Below are 15703 nucleotides of genomic sequence, written 5' to 3'. Positions count from 1 at the left end.
ACCCAGGATAATATGCTTACCTAGCATGTTGTGGTCCCACATTGCCAATATCATGAGCTGAACTTGCTGTTATTTGAAAATCTGCAATTGCTCCAGATTCCATACCGAGAGGATTCTTGCATTTTGCTGAAAATAAACAAGGAAAATATATTACCAAAACATTGGAAAATCCAAATTGCATTGATTGCTTCCACTAGATAGCATTTCATGGATTTAATGCAATAGAACCCGGGAAAAATCTTGATTGGCTTATTTGAGGTGAGATTTTATTGTAAACAAAATCAGAATGTTTTAAAATTCGATCAGTCAAATTTGTAAATACTTCGAACATAACATAAGTCTAAACCAGTTAACAACCGGAATGACCTGGTCAATAAGTAGATATATAGAGGTCAATATATCACAATTAAAGCGGGGATTACCCTTCATACTCTCAGAGTCTCAGATGTTTTTGAATTTCACAAATGTTAAAATACAAAAAAGTAGTAGGGTGGAGTAAGTACTTTTGACCACTTTAAGGTTTCATGTGCTTGTAATTTTTATAATCTTTAATCAAATAAAATGAAGTTTTGAACAAAGATACCTTAAAGCCGTTTCTTCCTAATTATCCAAGAGAATTCCCAATTTTTTTTTGGATATTTTAGTGAAAAATGCATTTTACGCAACTATGCATGTTTAAGTACATTTGGCCACTTTGTAAGCACTTTTAGCCATTGTGTGTAAGAACTTTTGGCCACTTGTTTCCAATAGAATTTTAATAAAATAACGGAAGAAATAGCTTTCGAAAACTTTTACAAATACACAGCAAAAGTCCTATTCTTCACCGAGAAAAATTTTATGGGTAGTATTAATGTTTTTCTGGGTAAAATCAAATGAAATTATGGGTATTTTGGCCCCAATGGTAGAATACATTTGTTTCTAATGTTTTATTTGATTTGAATACAGACGACTTTTACTTCAAATATTTTTACATTTGATCTGAAAGGCAGTAATCATAGCCACAACAAATATATTTGTATTTATTTTGAATGGCACTGTATTTGAAAAGAAAACATGTCTTTTAAATCAAATACATTTGCACTTTATTTCTAAAGTGGATTTTAAACACTTTCATGGGTAGAATCAAAAATTTCTGGGTAACACTACCATAGTTTCAATAGTAGAAATATTTGTTTTAACTACGAGTTACCATTAATTTAAATACACAATGGGTAAAATTAAAAATTTCCTTGGTATATTTAAATGTTCTTTACCATAGATTCAATGGCAAATATGTTTGCTTTGATATTCGTCCACATTAATTCAAATAATATCCTCGGGTAGATATAACAGTACCAGGGTATATTTAAAAAACTCTTGCTATGATTTCAAAAATAAATTTATTTGACATAAATAATGTGTATTCACAATAAAATTGTATTACATTAATTTCTATGGGGTGTTGCACGACTTTCTAGTAGTTTCGTGAAGTCTTCTTCTCAGCTTTTGGATGTATGCTCTTCTGCTTTCTCCCAATAGTGTTTACCAGTTTCAGAAGAAATAAGATACTTCAAAAGACTGATTGTCTTTTGCCCCGTAAAGATAAACGATGACATAATGAAATCTGAAAGACAGAAAATAAAATTAAATGGAATTAAAAATCTGAATCTATATGGTATCTATTGAAATAGCGGAAATAACTATTGAAAATAGAGTGGTGGAAATAATTATTGTCCTATCCCATAATCTTTAAAAGAACCCAACAATAAGTCTCGAAAAAACTTATACGTATAATATGATGTCCTTTTATGTTAATCATAAAAAATTAATTTTCATTATAGAATCTTGTTTTCTCAAAACTTTAGTAGAATTTCGTTTTTTATTCTGGTGATAATTATAATTCCAGGTAATAATTGTAGGGCTACAGTATTTATTTTTCACCAATGGCGGTTAATAATTTTTAATAATTCAATGTAACTTACTTGATCAGTGGTAGTGCTCCTCGTCTACTTTTATTACAGCGCTCACTTTTCTAAGTTGTGTTTTGCAGATTTACGTCCTTTACTGTTTGCTCTGAGTTCTGCTGCTATCTGCGAATCACTTTTCCAATTCCATGGAAAAGACAATGATTGTCCTTTTCCCAGTGAACGGTTCAACGGTTACCACGATTGATAAAAGAAAGAATAAAAATAAAAATGAAATTAAAAACTTTTCCAGTATGATATTTTCCAAAGCGATAATTGAAAATACATATTCAACATAAATAAGTTGATATAATTAACATTTTTATAATAAAAAAATTATGCGAGGTCCAATATTTCTTTGTAAAGATCAATGCTAACTTTCACAAATTATGTAATTCTTATTGCATTACAAAAAAAATCAATTTTCTTACCTTGATACTATTTAGGTCTCTCCTAGATGGAATTTTTGAAGAAAAGTAGTTCGATAAAACAGATATGGTGATAATTTTCCAGCTTCTGCTCACGGACGTTTCCAATCAACAATGACTTGCAATCAGGATGATCGATTGAACTTGAACAATATCGAAAATTACAAATCGTTAGTAAAATATTAAATAATAAAAAATTCTTACGACGAATTTTAAATTTAAATAAAATAATAAAAAGTTTGACATTCCATTTTAGCTTAAAAGAAGAAATAAATTTAATTTAATTTACCGAATATGGTTAATACTTTTCTGGCAAACATTTTTTTACTTACCCAATCTAACGATTTCCAACACTTTATCAAATTTCTTTGTCGATCACTTGATGATTTTTGCAACTTTATAAGTTTACTTATCCACTGTAACCATTTTTTAGTTTTTTTTTCATTTTCAAATAGATTGGAAATAATTTGTGTGACAACTTTTCAACTCAGCGGCTTCTTCAAGACTGACTCGTTTTAATGTTTTCCGTACTGATGGAATCAGTCATAGATCTGAATGTAGTTTCCTTTTTTTCAAATACTTATGCTATTGATTCAAAAAATAGTATTAGATTTGATTGGTTTTTCATTCTAAATAAATATAAATTTCATTCAAATTATTAATTGTTATAATCAATGCATATAGAAAGTAATATTATTTATTTTATGCAAATCACGTCATTTGAAGAACACAATACACTGACCCTCGTGCATTTGCGTTCGTGCGTGTACGCCAGCCAAATATTAAATTTTTGGATGATTTAGAGCGAAATTCATTCAATTTTTTTAAAATGAAAATTTAAAAAACCTAATCAATAAGAATGCTTTAATAATTGGTATTTACCTTATTCTTTATAACATAAGTAAGTTTCTTAGGCATGTTTAAGAGAGATTCATGAAGAATTTTTAGCTCAATCCGCTCCCTCTACCAAAATTTCAGCCCGATCCGTGCTATAGAGCCGGAGCTAATTAACTTAGAAAATTGGAAAGTTTTCTTTTTAATTATAGCACCCCTAGCTGTAGTTTTACGAACTTATGAGAAAAAGAGGGTTTTTACGAAAATGTGAAATTAGTTGCAAATGACATGTTGTTTCATTTGGCTAAAGTTTAAGTTTAAATAATAAAATGTAATTATTTTTACATATTGTATTCGATTAGAATAAGTAGTTATTCACTTAAAACGTATTGATATTTATGATGAAAGGAATTTAATTTTCACCCTAATTTAAATGAATAATTTTTCAAATTATGACGACTGCAGTAAATGTAAAAACCACTGTTATTTATATTTAACGACAAAAACCATTCGTATCAAATATTTACTCAAAGTTATTTCATTTTTACATTTAAATGAAATGCATATTTTATACAGAAAAGTTTCTCACAATTCAATTTAATACCTGGTCATTTAATGTTTAGATAGAAAAAAAAATCATTTGAAATAAAATTTTGAAACAATTGTTTAAAAAGTCTTTTTCATTTGAAATAAATACAGATAATATTAAGACGTAAACAAAAATGTCAATATTAAATTTTACCCATTAAATAAATGCTTGTTGCATTTGATTTCATAAAACAGTACTTTTAAATCAAAAGTAAAATTTTATTTTTGACAACACAACGTTGCACATTTAATATAAATGTGTAGTTTTTCATTTTCAATGTATAATTGTTATTTTTAACATATATTATCTTTGATTCAAAAGCTGAGGTATTTATTTCAAATATTTAAACATTCACGCTAAAAGAAAAATTATTTATTCTCCGTATGAATGCACAAATATTTGAAATTATTGTGATTACTTTCAAAATCAAAATTATTTCGTTTGTATTGAAAGAAAAGTCAATTGATTCGAATATTTACCCATAATTTTTAACATTAAATACAAAATATTCAATTTAAATAAATTCCATTTTTCTCGGTGTATTTAACACCAATTTTATGTCATTATTAGAGTACTTTAAACGACTTTTTGCACATTTTCTATTTGATGTAAAAATCAGTCAAAAGTCACGATTGTTTTTACTGAAATTCGCGAGGTACGCCACGTGTAAAATGTATGGGAAAATGAATGGCCAAAAGTACTTACACAGCCGAAAAAAGTAAGCTCTTTTAGCCACATCCGATTTCCATTTAATTTGTTAGAAAATCTTATTAAGGATGATGTCACAATAAAATTTAGTTAAGTAAGAAATGAACTTTCATTGAATAACATCAAATATTTTCATCAAAAATATGAAATAATGCAAAACAGTTTCTCATAATATTAACAAGTTTCTTAAGAATCCCATGTTTTTTTAGTGATTGTTTACCTTGTCGAGAATTTCTTTCAATAACTTAGAACTAATCAAGTCGATACAAAATCAAATATGGTTTTCTGATTCGTTAGATTAGAGGTCACGAAAGAAGACCCATTTTCCTGTTCTAAATAAACTCATAATTGTCTTACAATGTGATTTTACTTTAGGTGGCCAAAAGTGCTTACATGTACAAAAGGGCTGACTCTACCCTATGCAGATATATTTTTCTTTTTACGAAAAAAAATCTTAGCCCTTGATACAGTGTGTCATAGATGGTGTCTTACGCTTCATTTCTTACTTGCGATTTACGATTTTCGACGAAAGATTTAGGGCCTTGGCAGACCTGAGGATTAGCCGAGAGACGGCTTAGCGTAATTATATTAGAAATAATGGTCAAACTACATTACCATCATTTTTCACTAAGTCATCTCCCGGCTTAAGCCGTAAGTGTGTCTAGGACAGTGCTATGTGCAACTCGAGAACGGGTTTAAATTTTCTTTTACTGTGTTTTATTTGAAAGATAATTTTATTCTGTTTAAAACGAGATACTTGATTTTCTATTATAAACTCATGTTCTTTTTGTAAAAGTATTTTGAATTTCTTTTATTTAAAATATGTAAAAAAAAAAATTCTCAAAACCTTTTTTTCTAAAATTTCGATTTTTTTACTGTTGATCAGTAGCTTTGACTACTACATTCCTTGAAAAAGAGAGCTTGTACGTTTAACTTTTTCAAAGTAAAATAAAATTTTACAACATATTCAAAATTAAATAAAACCAGATAAACATTAAATTCAAAATTAGAAGTCAACTCTTTTGGGAATACGGTACTCCATAATATCTATGGATCAGATAAAAAAAATTTGGTATTCGGGTTTTGGTAACTAGAGTAAACTGAGGTTAAAATAATGAGTGAACAAAATGTAGACAAACATTTTATTTATAATTTGTAAAAATCGGTAAACGGGTAAACATATATGACGTTCTATTAAAATTAGTTTTGTTATTTCAGCGCCACTAGCGTTCGAACAACTAATTTTTTATTAAGTTCTAATATGTTATAGGGGAGACAGGGGTAGAATTAGCCAGCAAATGAAGCTTTTTTTTCGCGAGTGACTTGTGAAAAAATGATAAGGTTTGTCTAATATTTTTATGTTTAATAAGTAGCACTAGGATATTGGTTGTATGAAACAGTGTAGTTCAAAGCTCTAAAATCCTTGCCTTTTTCTAGTGAGGATAATGAAAAAAGTATGGCACATTGGCTACACTTTCCCCGGTCTGGGTAGAAATAGCCACTTTTGGGGTACTAATTGCCACTAGTTTCCCAGATGAAATTTTAAACTGGAGATACCAAATATTGTTTTACTTGATACACTGAAGCCCACTGATGCTAAAAGGGCAATCAGTGGCGCGATAGGCAAGACCGTTGACTCTTGGGCGGATCAATTCCCCGGCTCGATTCACTGTTGTGAGTTCGAGTCCCGCCCGGTGCAAAGATCTGAATGTTTAGAAAAAGACATTTTCACTGTGATATAACGTAATAAAAAATGCACCGCCTCGCCCAACAACTCCGGGAGCATGGAAGAAGCATTCACCATACTACGGGAAGGCGCTCCTGGGCGGTCTACAATGGACTTCGCAGATTCTTCCAACACGGGATATAACGCATTGTAAAAAATGATTACCTTGTAATAAATATCTCGATACGATTAATAATAACTGATGCTAAATATGTTACTTAAACCTAAAGAAAAGGGCTTTAGCCAACTTTTTTATGACATTTTTGTAATTGAGGCAAAATTAATGCAAACACTCTGAAAAAATCTATTTCTTAAGTTCCTCATACAAATGGCAATATTGCTTGGAATATCAATAGTACTTTTTCATCTAAGAATTATCCATGTATTAGTGAAAAATCATTGATAGTTTTAGTCCGCCACGGAAGAGTGACTACAACTGCCCCAAGGGCTGTTTCAATGCTTATCATCTTATATAAAAAAGTGGATAATAATTATCCAAGTGAAAAATATTTTTTAATTAGGTTTATTAAACCAGAAACGAGGTAAAACTATGAAATCTTGACTAGAAACTCAGAAAACCAAATGCTGGTCCAAAAACTGTAACATCAAAACTACAATTTTATACCCATTTTATAAAAATGCTTCTAAATTGTAGGATAACAGGATCAGAGTTATAAATATTTCTGGGAATATGGGGATGTGTTCCTACTTTCATTAAAAAATACTTTGCTCGATGTACATTTTAAGAAAAACGAGAAAAATCCACTGTCTACTTTTACCCCTGGCTATAGGTAGCCCGGTCTCCCCTAATACTTTTAATTTTCACCCAGATCATCAAATTCGGTCATACAGAACGGGAGATATGTCGTAAGCGTAATAATATATATATCGTTTATCGGGAGATATATCGTAAGCGTATCGTATATAAGCGGTTGAGATGATGACAATTTCGTCCATTTTATGATCTTGACGTTTCATGATTTCAGCATTATGGATTTTGGTTGTTACCGATTAGAAACTACACTAAGAAAAAAGGGGGTGCGATTGACTTTTTTTTCCTCATAACTTTGACACTTTTTAGGTGTAAAAATATATCAACATTTTTTAATGTAAATTTTACAGCTTTTCAAGGGTAAAAATAACATGAAAAAGGGTAACTTTAACCCCTAATACACCTAAAAAGCATAATATTTACATCGATTTCGGATCAATACTGCAGGGTAAAATTAACATTTCCGGAATGTTGTTTTAACTTTTTCGGATTTCTCTCAGTGTACGAATTGATATCTTTCTTAATTATTGAGATATTTAGTTTAAAACTCAAAAGAAAGGGAATTGCGACAAACATTCTAGTAAGGTATGAGCCCGTTCGGAGAACATAAATTTTGCGAGATCTGTTAGGGTGGTAAGAACTATCCTATGTGAGATTACGTAGAATCTCACCTAATTCTAAATATAATTCTGCAATAGCAAATTGTCGCAATGCTTGATGCAAATATTTAATGAATTTTATGACGAAAATAGCACAAAGGATAATATTTGATTGAAAGTAGTTCTTTACATTGTTGTTCCCTCCGCAATGGAATGTTTCCCACAAAACTTTGTACCAAACCTACAACTTTCAAAAAGTTCTTCCACTACATATGATAATTAGATAATTTCTATCGATTGCATATTGTTGATAAACAAGTACTTGTCTTTGCAAACTTGTCCAAGTGCCCCATAAATTTTCTATGCTCTGTTTTCTTTCACAAATTATGCGCTTTCAAGCAATTTACGTCTCAGCATGAAGGAAACACATTTCATGCAATAACTCAACTACACTATTAATCAACCAAGTTGAATTGTGCACCAGGGATGGTTTTAGGTCAAATCTGTCGTCACGTTAACACCCCAGAAACCATTGATTCAATACTTCATTGTACTATTTTTACATTCTTTTAATTCACTTTTGAGTTATTTCATTACCAATTTAGCAGTTTTTTATCGAACGATAAGTGGTGCTAAAGTAATATGCAATGGATACACCATAATATCATATACGATTATACTTTTTATCCCCTTATTGGTAAAGTCCATCTACGTACGAGAATATTTTTAAATATTTTGATTCGAAATATCCCTTTCGAAGTCAGAATTCCACAATGAGCTTTAACTCGGCCAATTTTGCTTACATTCAGCGAATAGAATCCCCCATGAAAAACATTTTACTCGAAATATTTTAAGAATCAGCTGTTTTGTGTTGTGAAATGAATGTTGCTGGAAAGTAAAACATTTTCAACAAATAATTGAAAAATTCCTGATGTCGCAGAGAGGAATTCGTCAAATGACTTGATTATTTTTTGTATCATATTTTGTATCTCTTTGCTATTATAATTTCCCGATATTTCATTAATGATAAAGTTCTGATAGTGCAAGGAAATATCTAAGGCAAGAATTCAATGAATTTGATGATTATAGGAAGTGATTGTAGCAGGAGCTTAACAGAACGTTCAATAATTGGAAAACTTCAAGCTTCTAATTTGATCGGCGGTGTTTCCAGAATTCATTAAGGGTGTGTTTTATGTGGACATAAGTGGTTTTACTTTACAACATTTATGTAAAACTGTTTGTTTTTTTCAAAGCGGTAAATTTTAGAAGTTTTAAAAAAGTAATGTTGAAATAAGAGTGAGCTATTTATGCGATATAAATACAATATTGAGGAAATGAATGAAATATTTTAAAGCTTCGTAAAGAGTATGGTTTTATTTTAGGGACAAAAATAATAGCAATTTTAGCACTACTAAAAAAGAATTCATAATTTTAATTTATGAAAAATAATAAAATAACAGCAGTGTTGAAGTTCATAAGTTTGAGTACTACTCAAATTTTATACATGTACACTATCGTTTATACTGATTTTTGAATAATTTAAAATCTATACTCAATCAATATAATAAAAAAAAAGAAAAACAAATCTATAGTAGAATTTCAATGACTGGGTATACTAATCCATTTCAGGTTGGGACGGATACACTCAGTTTGCAAAGACCTTTCAATTGAATCTAATTTTAACAAAATCGCTTGATAAATGACCATGAAAACATAATTGAAAAAATGTTCATCTGGACCATTTTAAAAACACATCAGAGGGTCCAAAAAAAAGTAGCGGAAGGTTTTCAAGCTTCGCACACAATCTGGCCTCACACACTTCATGTTTTTCTCATATTCCTTTAATGCATTCGACCTGGCAAAATATTTAATAGAGTCTTAGTTAGATATTTCCTGAAAAAATAGGTCATATGGGTCAAATTTATTAAAAGAATATAGGATAAATATAAAGTATGCGAAGCCAGAGAGTGTGCGAAGCCTGAAAGCTTTCCCCTAAGGAGCCGCTTCTAAAAGAAACCAAAAAACATATACTAAATCGTGTATTAAAGAAGATGGAATATCAGTATGTATAGAGATAGAAGTACTGGGTAAAAGCGAACATACAGATCTCTAAGCAATTACGAATAATGGGGTCGTTGAAGTCTGAAAGTTTTAGTCTCTAGGTCTGTAGCGGACAGAAAAATCAAAGGAATGCATAAATTAGTGTTCCTTTTACTGCTCGAATTTCATAGAGAGAGCAGTACATTTGTAATCCCTCGATTTTGAATTATATACATTTCTCCACTCATTATCCCCCAAGAAGTCGTATTTTGGTAAAATTCCAGAAATCTGAAGTTCCGAGTTTTTTGATGTTACGTTGTTTGTTCGTCTGATTCGTCCGGCTGTTGCCAGCTCTGGAGGCGAAACGGTTAGACATAGAGACTTGAGACCTTCTGAAGACCTCACCAACCCGTTAGTCGACCGAAGGATCGTTAACATTTCTCTCACTTTCCCCCACCCCTCCAGTTCCCAACCATAACCATGTTTTTTGGAATTACTCGAAAATGCGTCGGAGACTTTTTTCAATTCTGGATATGTTTTAGAGGTTACTCAGACAAATATTTCGTCCTCATAAGTAAATCCCGTTGAATCATACATAAAAAAGGTTTTTCAAGGTCAAAGGTTGAAAAATTTCCGAAAGTTGAAAAGTTGAAAAGTTTTGGAATTTCCAAAAAAAACTGAACCGGTTTTAATCGATTATGGAATAGGTCGAAGAGGTAAAGAGTGATTCATAACCGAAAACTATTTTTTAACTCAAATTCAATTATATTACTCCTAAGCTATTTTGGGCGATCTTTTGAATGATTCAATCTGTTCAATTAATCAGTTGGGCACCGGTAACGGTAAATGAAGCGAAAGTGCTTTTTATATACAGCGTCAAAGTAACGTGTTCGAGCATTCTGCAAAGCCGGGACGCTTTGCCACCCGTTTTTAAGCTCAAACAATACTATTATACCAAATTTTAAATATTTCACATTTTCCCATTTAATGTGTAAAATTTCCACTAAACCACTCTGAAAATTAACAAGTACAATAATGAGAATGATATAAAAACTACAAACAATAAATCTGAAGATCTGAAAATTGATACGTTTATCTTGACAAATTGTTTTACATTGTACGAAGGACAAAAATAAAGTTATGAATACTGCATGGCTTTTTGTATTCCCACACATTTTTCCGATGCATATGAAATTAATCCATATTCACTGGGTTCTAGTAAACTCTGACCAGAATATTTATAAATTTATACAGCAATTAAAATGCAATCCTAAATTATGCGAATTTGCAGGTCAAATACTCACGCTTCCGGCTAAAAGTTCTATATATGGAAATATAATAGGATGGTTCCCATTAGAAATTATTTTGATTTCTTTCAGATTGTGCCCTAATTGCAGATTGACATCTTCTTTTTTTCTATCTCTATGGGATCTAAATTTGATCAAAGGGGGGAGGAATGCCTGAGAACTAAGAGTTGAATGGCGCAAAGTGTATACATATGAGACAAGTGATATATGATGACGCTGTAACCCAATATAATATTTAATTTCATTCCTCATGCTCTCGCTCTTATCTCATTATCTCATTATAGTGGAATCCTATAAACAGTCAACGGGGGGATCTAATTGCCTTTTTCAGCTGGGCTGTTAATGAATTTAATTATAAATATGCCACCAGCACACACACCAAAGTCAATGTTGCCGGCAAATGCACATTTCTCTTGTTTCTTCCTTTTACTATGTTGGAAAAACTTCTTTTATATAGCAATCTCTTTTGGCTGCTGCCTTCCCTTCCTGGCAATTGCTCATCTCGTGTACCGCCTCCAATGTGCTCCTCTACTGCACTTACACATTTCTCATCATCATTGCAACAAATATTCACATGCGAACACAAACGGAGCCTCCGAAAAAGAGAGAAATGAAGGAGGAACTTTCCACGGGTGCTATATATAAAGTTGGATGCTTTATTTGCATCCTTCAAAAGAAGATCCTCTATCCCATTAGGAGTAGAAAATGTAGATGAGGTACACTCCTCCATCTCTTTTTCTCGAAGGAAAATCTCACCCATAGAACACATGTTACCATGTTACTTTCATTGACAACTCATGTTTCTTAATTACCCTCCCGTCTTGAGTTTTGTACACAATTCCCCCTTACACATTTCAAAATTGCATTCTTCATATCAACAACAGCAACACAGAGAATATTTCATTTACAATTTTCGAAGGCATAGAACTTGGCATGTTGGAAAATGGTAAAGTGTGTTAGTTTGTGATTTATTAGCATTTTTAACATCATTTTGCTCGCATTTTCTTTGCGCATTTCTACGTATTTTATATGGCCATACACAGATGCAAGTTTTGCTCTCATTCGAAAACTAAAATAAAAAAAAAAACCTCTACAATAAATTCACATTATTATCCCCAACATCAGTGAATGACTCTACAAACTCTCCCTTCCCTCATCCCAAAAAAAACACCACAATCTTCTTTTACTCGGAATTTCCAGAATAAATCAGGGGGACAGCATCTGATGAGTTGAGGACAACAATCCTCATAATATCTCAAATATTTCTCCGAATGAATTATGAGAATTTTTGTGCTCATTTAGTCAAAGGTATTTCCTTTGAGATACAATTTAAATGAAAAGTTTTTTCCTGTTCTTATAATTTATTGGGGTGACGTAACGTATCGGTTATAAGAATTAAATGGGTGTAGTACCACACAAGTAAGTTTATTGTAATACTGGCTTCAGACCTAAGGCTTAACTATCAGGCTTAACTCCTCTAATTCCTCATCAAGCATGATTTTTTAGGAAATTGTTGGTTAAGATTGAATCCAGAGGCGTGCAAGAACCGTTGAAACCGAATAAACGTCAAATGAAACATGTACGTACGTCAATGGTCAAAACGCTACCAGAACAAACTTATTTTGACGTTTATTCGGTTTTTAACGGTTCTTGCACACCTCTGATTGAATCAATAAAATTGCTTATTATTAAGATTTTTGAGACCTTCGGGAACTGGGCTAAACTTCCAGTCTGAAGCCGACATAATGATCTAAAGAGAATCTCAAAAAATAAAAGATAAACGAAAATCACTTCAAAAATCCCTAAACGTTTTGTTTTTTATTTTTGTTGTTGCGACATTAAATTTCCGATAAAAAATCAGCTACTGATTGATTAGTAGGTGAATTCACTTTAATCTTTATTAAGAATTCCTAGACCTTTGCTCATAACTCTAAAGAACTTTGGATGTTCGAAACTTTAAACTATATTGAGAAACTGGGTTTTATCTTTAAATGTACCGTAGTTGCAGGTATCTTTGATCTCCTGGGGTGACTGCCCGCTGCTGTACGTAAGCTTATTTTTTATTCTAGCACTATAAGAGTAAGTGTACCAAATTTCGGTCAGTTTGCAATTTCGGCCACTTGTATTGCTCCTCAAATTTCCATTAATTTTTAGAGATTATATAATGCTCAAAAAATGTTACTTTGACGAACGAGATAATGTGAAAAAGACTTTGGAAGAATTCCGAAATGGTAAGGAACTATGAAAATCAAGGTGGCCGAAATAGTACCCATAGCTTTGCCTATGTTTCTATTCATTTTAAAATGTATTAAGAATGATTTTTGAGAAAACAAAGACGATAAACTATCTAGAAAGTCCCAAGCAACACTCCTTAAAAATATCCTTGCATGCATATATGACGAAATTTGGTACAGTTACAGTTACCCTAAAGTATGTAAAAAAAAATATACAAAAATTGTCAGAAACCGATTTGAAACATATTCGAAGATACAGAGAGGAAAACAAAGGAGCGCCGGTACTCTTAGTTAAATTATTACAAAATACGCAATTAGGGTAAAGTGGTACAAGTTGGACAATGGTACAATTTGGACAGGGCTTTTTGTCTTGATAAATTTAATACTTCATTTTTACTTGTATATTTTTAATGCTTTAGTTTTATAATTTGCTTCCTTGTGCTTAAAAAAAATTGTGCTGTATTTATCAAGAAAAAAGCCATGTCCAATTTGTACCGGAGAATTGTCCAACTTGTAACACTGATTCCAAATTATATCACTTTACCCTAATGTGTAATTTTTTGTATCAGATATTGCTCACAAGTAATGCATCAAGTATGCATGAAAAGATGGGACATTTCAGGAATGCATGGCTTAAAAAATATTTTATTGCAATAGTCATTAATCAATTAATTAATCATTGCAGTCAATTAATTCTATAATAAATTACATTAAACATTCAAAGTATACTGATATATATCAATTATTTAATTAATTTAATTATATAATGTAATCAATTAATGGGTTTTGTGCAACTGTATGATTGCGGATAATTCAAAAAATTAAAATAAACCCTATATATGTTTATTATAAATTTAGGTTCTCATTCGTTCCGCGATACATCGTATACAATAAAGTGCCTTATTATGAGAAAACTATTAAAATATCAAAATTTAAATTTATATAACGTTAAAACAGTATCCAAATCACATATTCAAATCCATAAAATATTTTAATTTCATTGTTTTCTCTGATTGGCCAGAAGATCATCGGAAGAGTTCAAAGCTTGGCTAATTAAAGAACAGTACGAAGAATCAAAGAGTAGTAAAATTAAGAGAAAAGCCAGGGGTCATATCCAAGTACATTAAATCTGTTTCAAGCTGGAGGTTCATCTCAGTTCCCAAAGATCTCGAAATTACAAATAACAAAGGATTTTAATGATTTTTCAAAATCTAATGAATCATTTGAGTTCAATGTGGAATCGGAAGTCCAAAGTTTCCTAAACCCTTGCCCGATAAAAAGTAAGCAAACTCGATCCATATGGGTAAACCTTGTCTGAAGCCCGTTTTATTCTTATATTTTATAAACGTTAGTCAAAGCAAGTGCCACTCAAATCTTTCACCTTTAAAAAAAAAAAGAAAAAAGTCTTGCTTTTACCTAGGATTGAACTAGGGACCTATCACTATCGGATTATTGCTATATCTCTGTGCTACTAGGCCAACACTCTCAAACATTAATTGAACGCACGATACTGATAGAAAAATTTGAAGCTCAGAGATATAGAGCCTCTGCCTAAATTGAAGTAAGGTTTCTGTTCACTTCCAGTCCCAGGTACCGCTAAGATATTCTTGTGGCTATGGTCTAGTGAAGTCAATTTTATTTTATAAATAAATTTTCTGATTTGATTATTTAATAAAATCTAATGCTGTATTATTTTTGGGTTTTTGGAAAAAGTAACTGAAATGTTATTACTGCTGAAACTCCACAGTAGGGGAAAGTACTCTCCCTTCGAACGTTCATGCCTTCGATTAATATGAATTTTCTTTTGGTTTTCCTAAGAGACTTACATATTTTTATTAAATATTAGTTAGTTTTATCAATTTTATTGATAATTATGTGCAAATCTCTTAGGAAAAGTAAAATAAATTCACATTATTCGAAGACATGAACTTTCGAAGGGAGAGTACTTTCCCCTATATACACATTCCCGATTTTTTCACCTCCCAAAATTTCCATCTTCCACCCCGTCCCCCTACGCTACTTTTCTCAACGTTTCACTAGATTTCTGAGAAAAGATGTCACGGTGTTTTCCGTCTGTCCGTCCGGCTGTTTTCAGCTGTAGAGGCCAAATGTTTCGAGATAAAGCCTTTCGATCCTCGAAAAAATAATCTTTTTTGGATTGCTCGATAACGCGTCGTGCGATTTTTTTCAATTTTGGATATGTTTTAGATATTACTTAGGTGGACATTTCGTCCTTATAAGAAAATCCCGTTGAATCATTCGTAACGGTTCAAGGGTAAAGCTTAAAAAGACTCTAAAGAGCGCATTTATCAACTTAATGGTGTTATGTTTGTTCTCTTTGGAAAGGTCTTGGAATTTCTGATAAAAATGAATGGTTACCAATCGGTTATGAACCGGTAATAAACCGATAATAATTTTTTTTTCGGAAAATCACTTGTATTACTCCTAAGTTATTTTGGGTAATCTTTTGAGTGATTTCATCTGTTCAATAAATTGGATGTAAATTGGTAAACGGTAAATGAT

The 15703-nt window shown here is 31.4% G+C and overlaps 1 protein-coding gene and 1 long non-coding RNA gene across 3 annotated transcripts in view; both read right to left on the bottom strand.

The window, feature by feature from the left end:
• LOC129805668 (discoidin domain-containing receptor 2) overlaps positions 1 to 15703 on the bottom strand; it is a 226134-nt gene that overhangs the window by 134834 nt on the left and 75597 nt on the right. Inside the window, exon 3 of the mRNA XM_055853714.1 lies at positions 21 to 126. Within this exon, the coding sequence (XP_055709689.1) occupies positions 21 to 126 (106 nt within the window). The remainder of the gene's footprint in view (positions 1 to 20; positions 127 to 15703) is intronic.
• On the bottom strand, positions 834 to 3599 carry LOC129805670 (uncharacterized). 2 transcript variants are annotated; one of them, XR_008752109.1, is made up of 3 exons: positions 2375 to 3599; positions 1962 to 2113; positions 834 to 1603 (listed from the first exon to the last, which is right to left on the bottom strand). It is a non-coding gene; the product is annotated as an uncharacterized LOC129805670 (long non-coding RNA). The 2 variants fall into 2 exon arrangements; XR_008752108.1 differs by having other exon boundaries at positions 1962 to 2514; positions 2704 to 3599.

Source organism: Phlebotomus papatasi, chromosome 3 (genome assembly GCF_024763615.1).
Source record: "Phlebotomus papatasi isolate M1 chromosome 3, Ppap_2.1, whole genome shotgun sequence".
NCBI lineage: Eukaryota > Metazoa > Arthropoda > Insecta > Diptera > Psychodidae > Phlebotomus > Phlebotomus papatasi.
The sequence above is the reverse complement of the archived record's forward strand: the minus strand, read 5'-3'. Positions and strand labels throughout refer to the sequence as shown.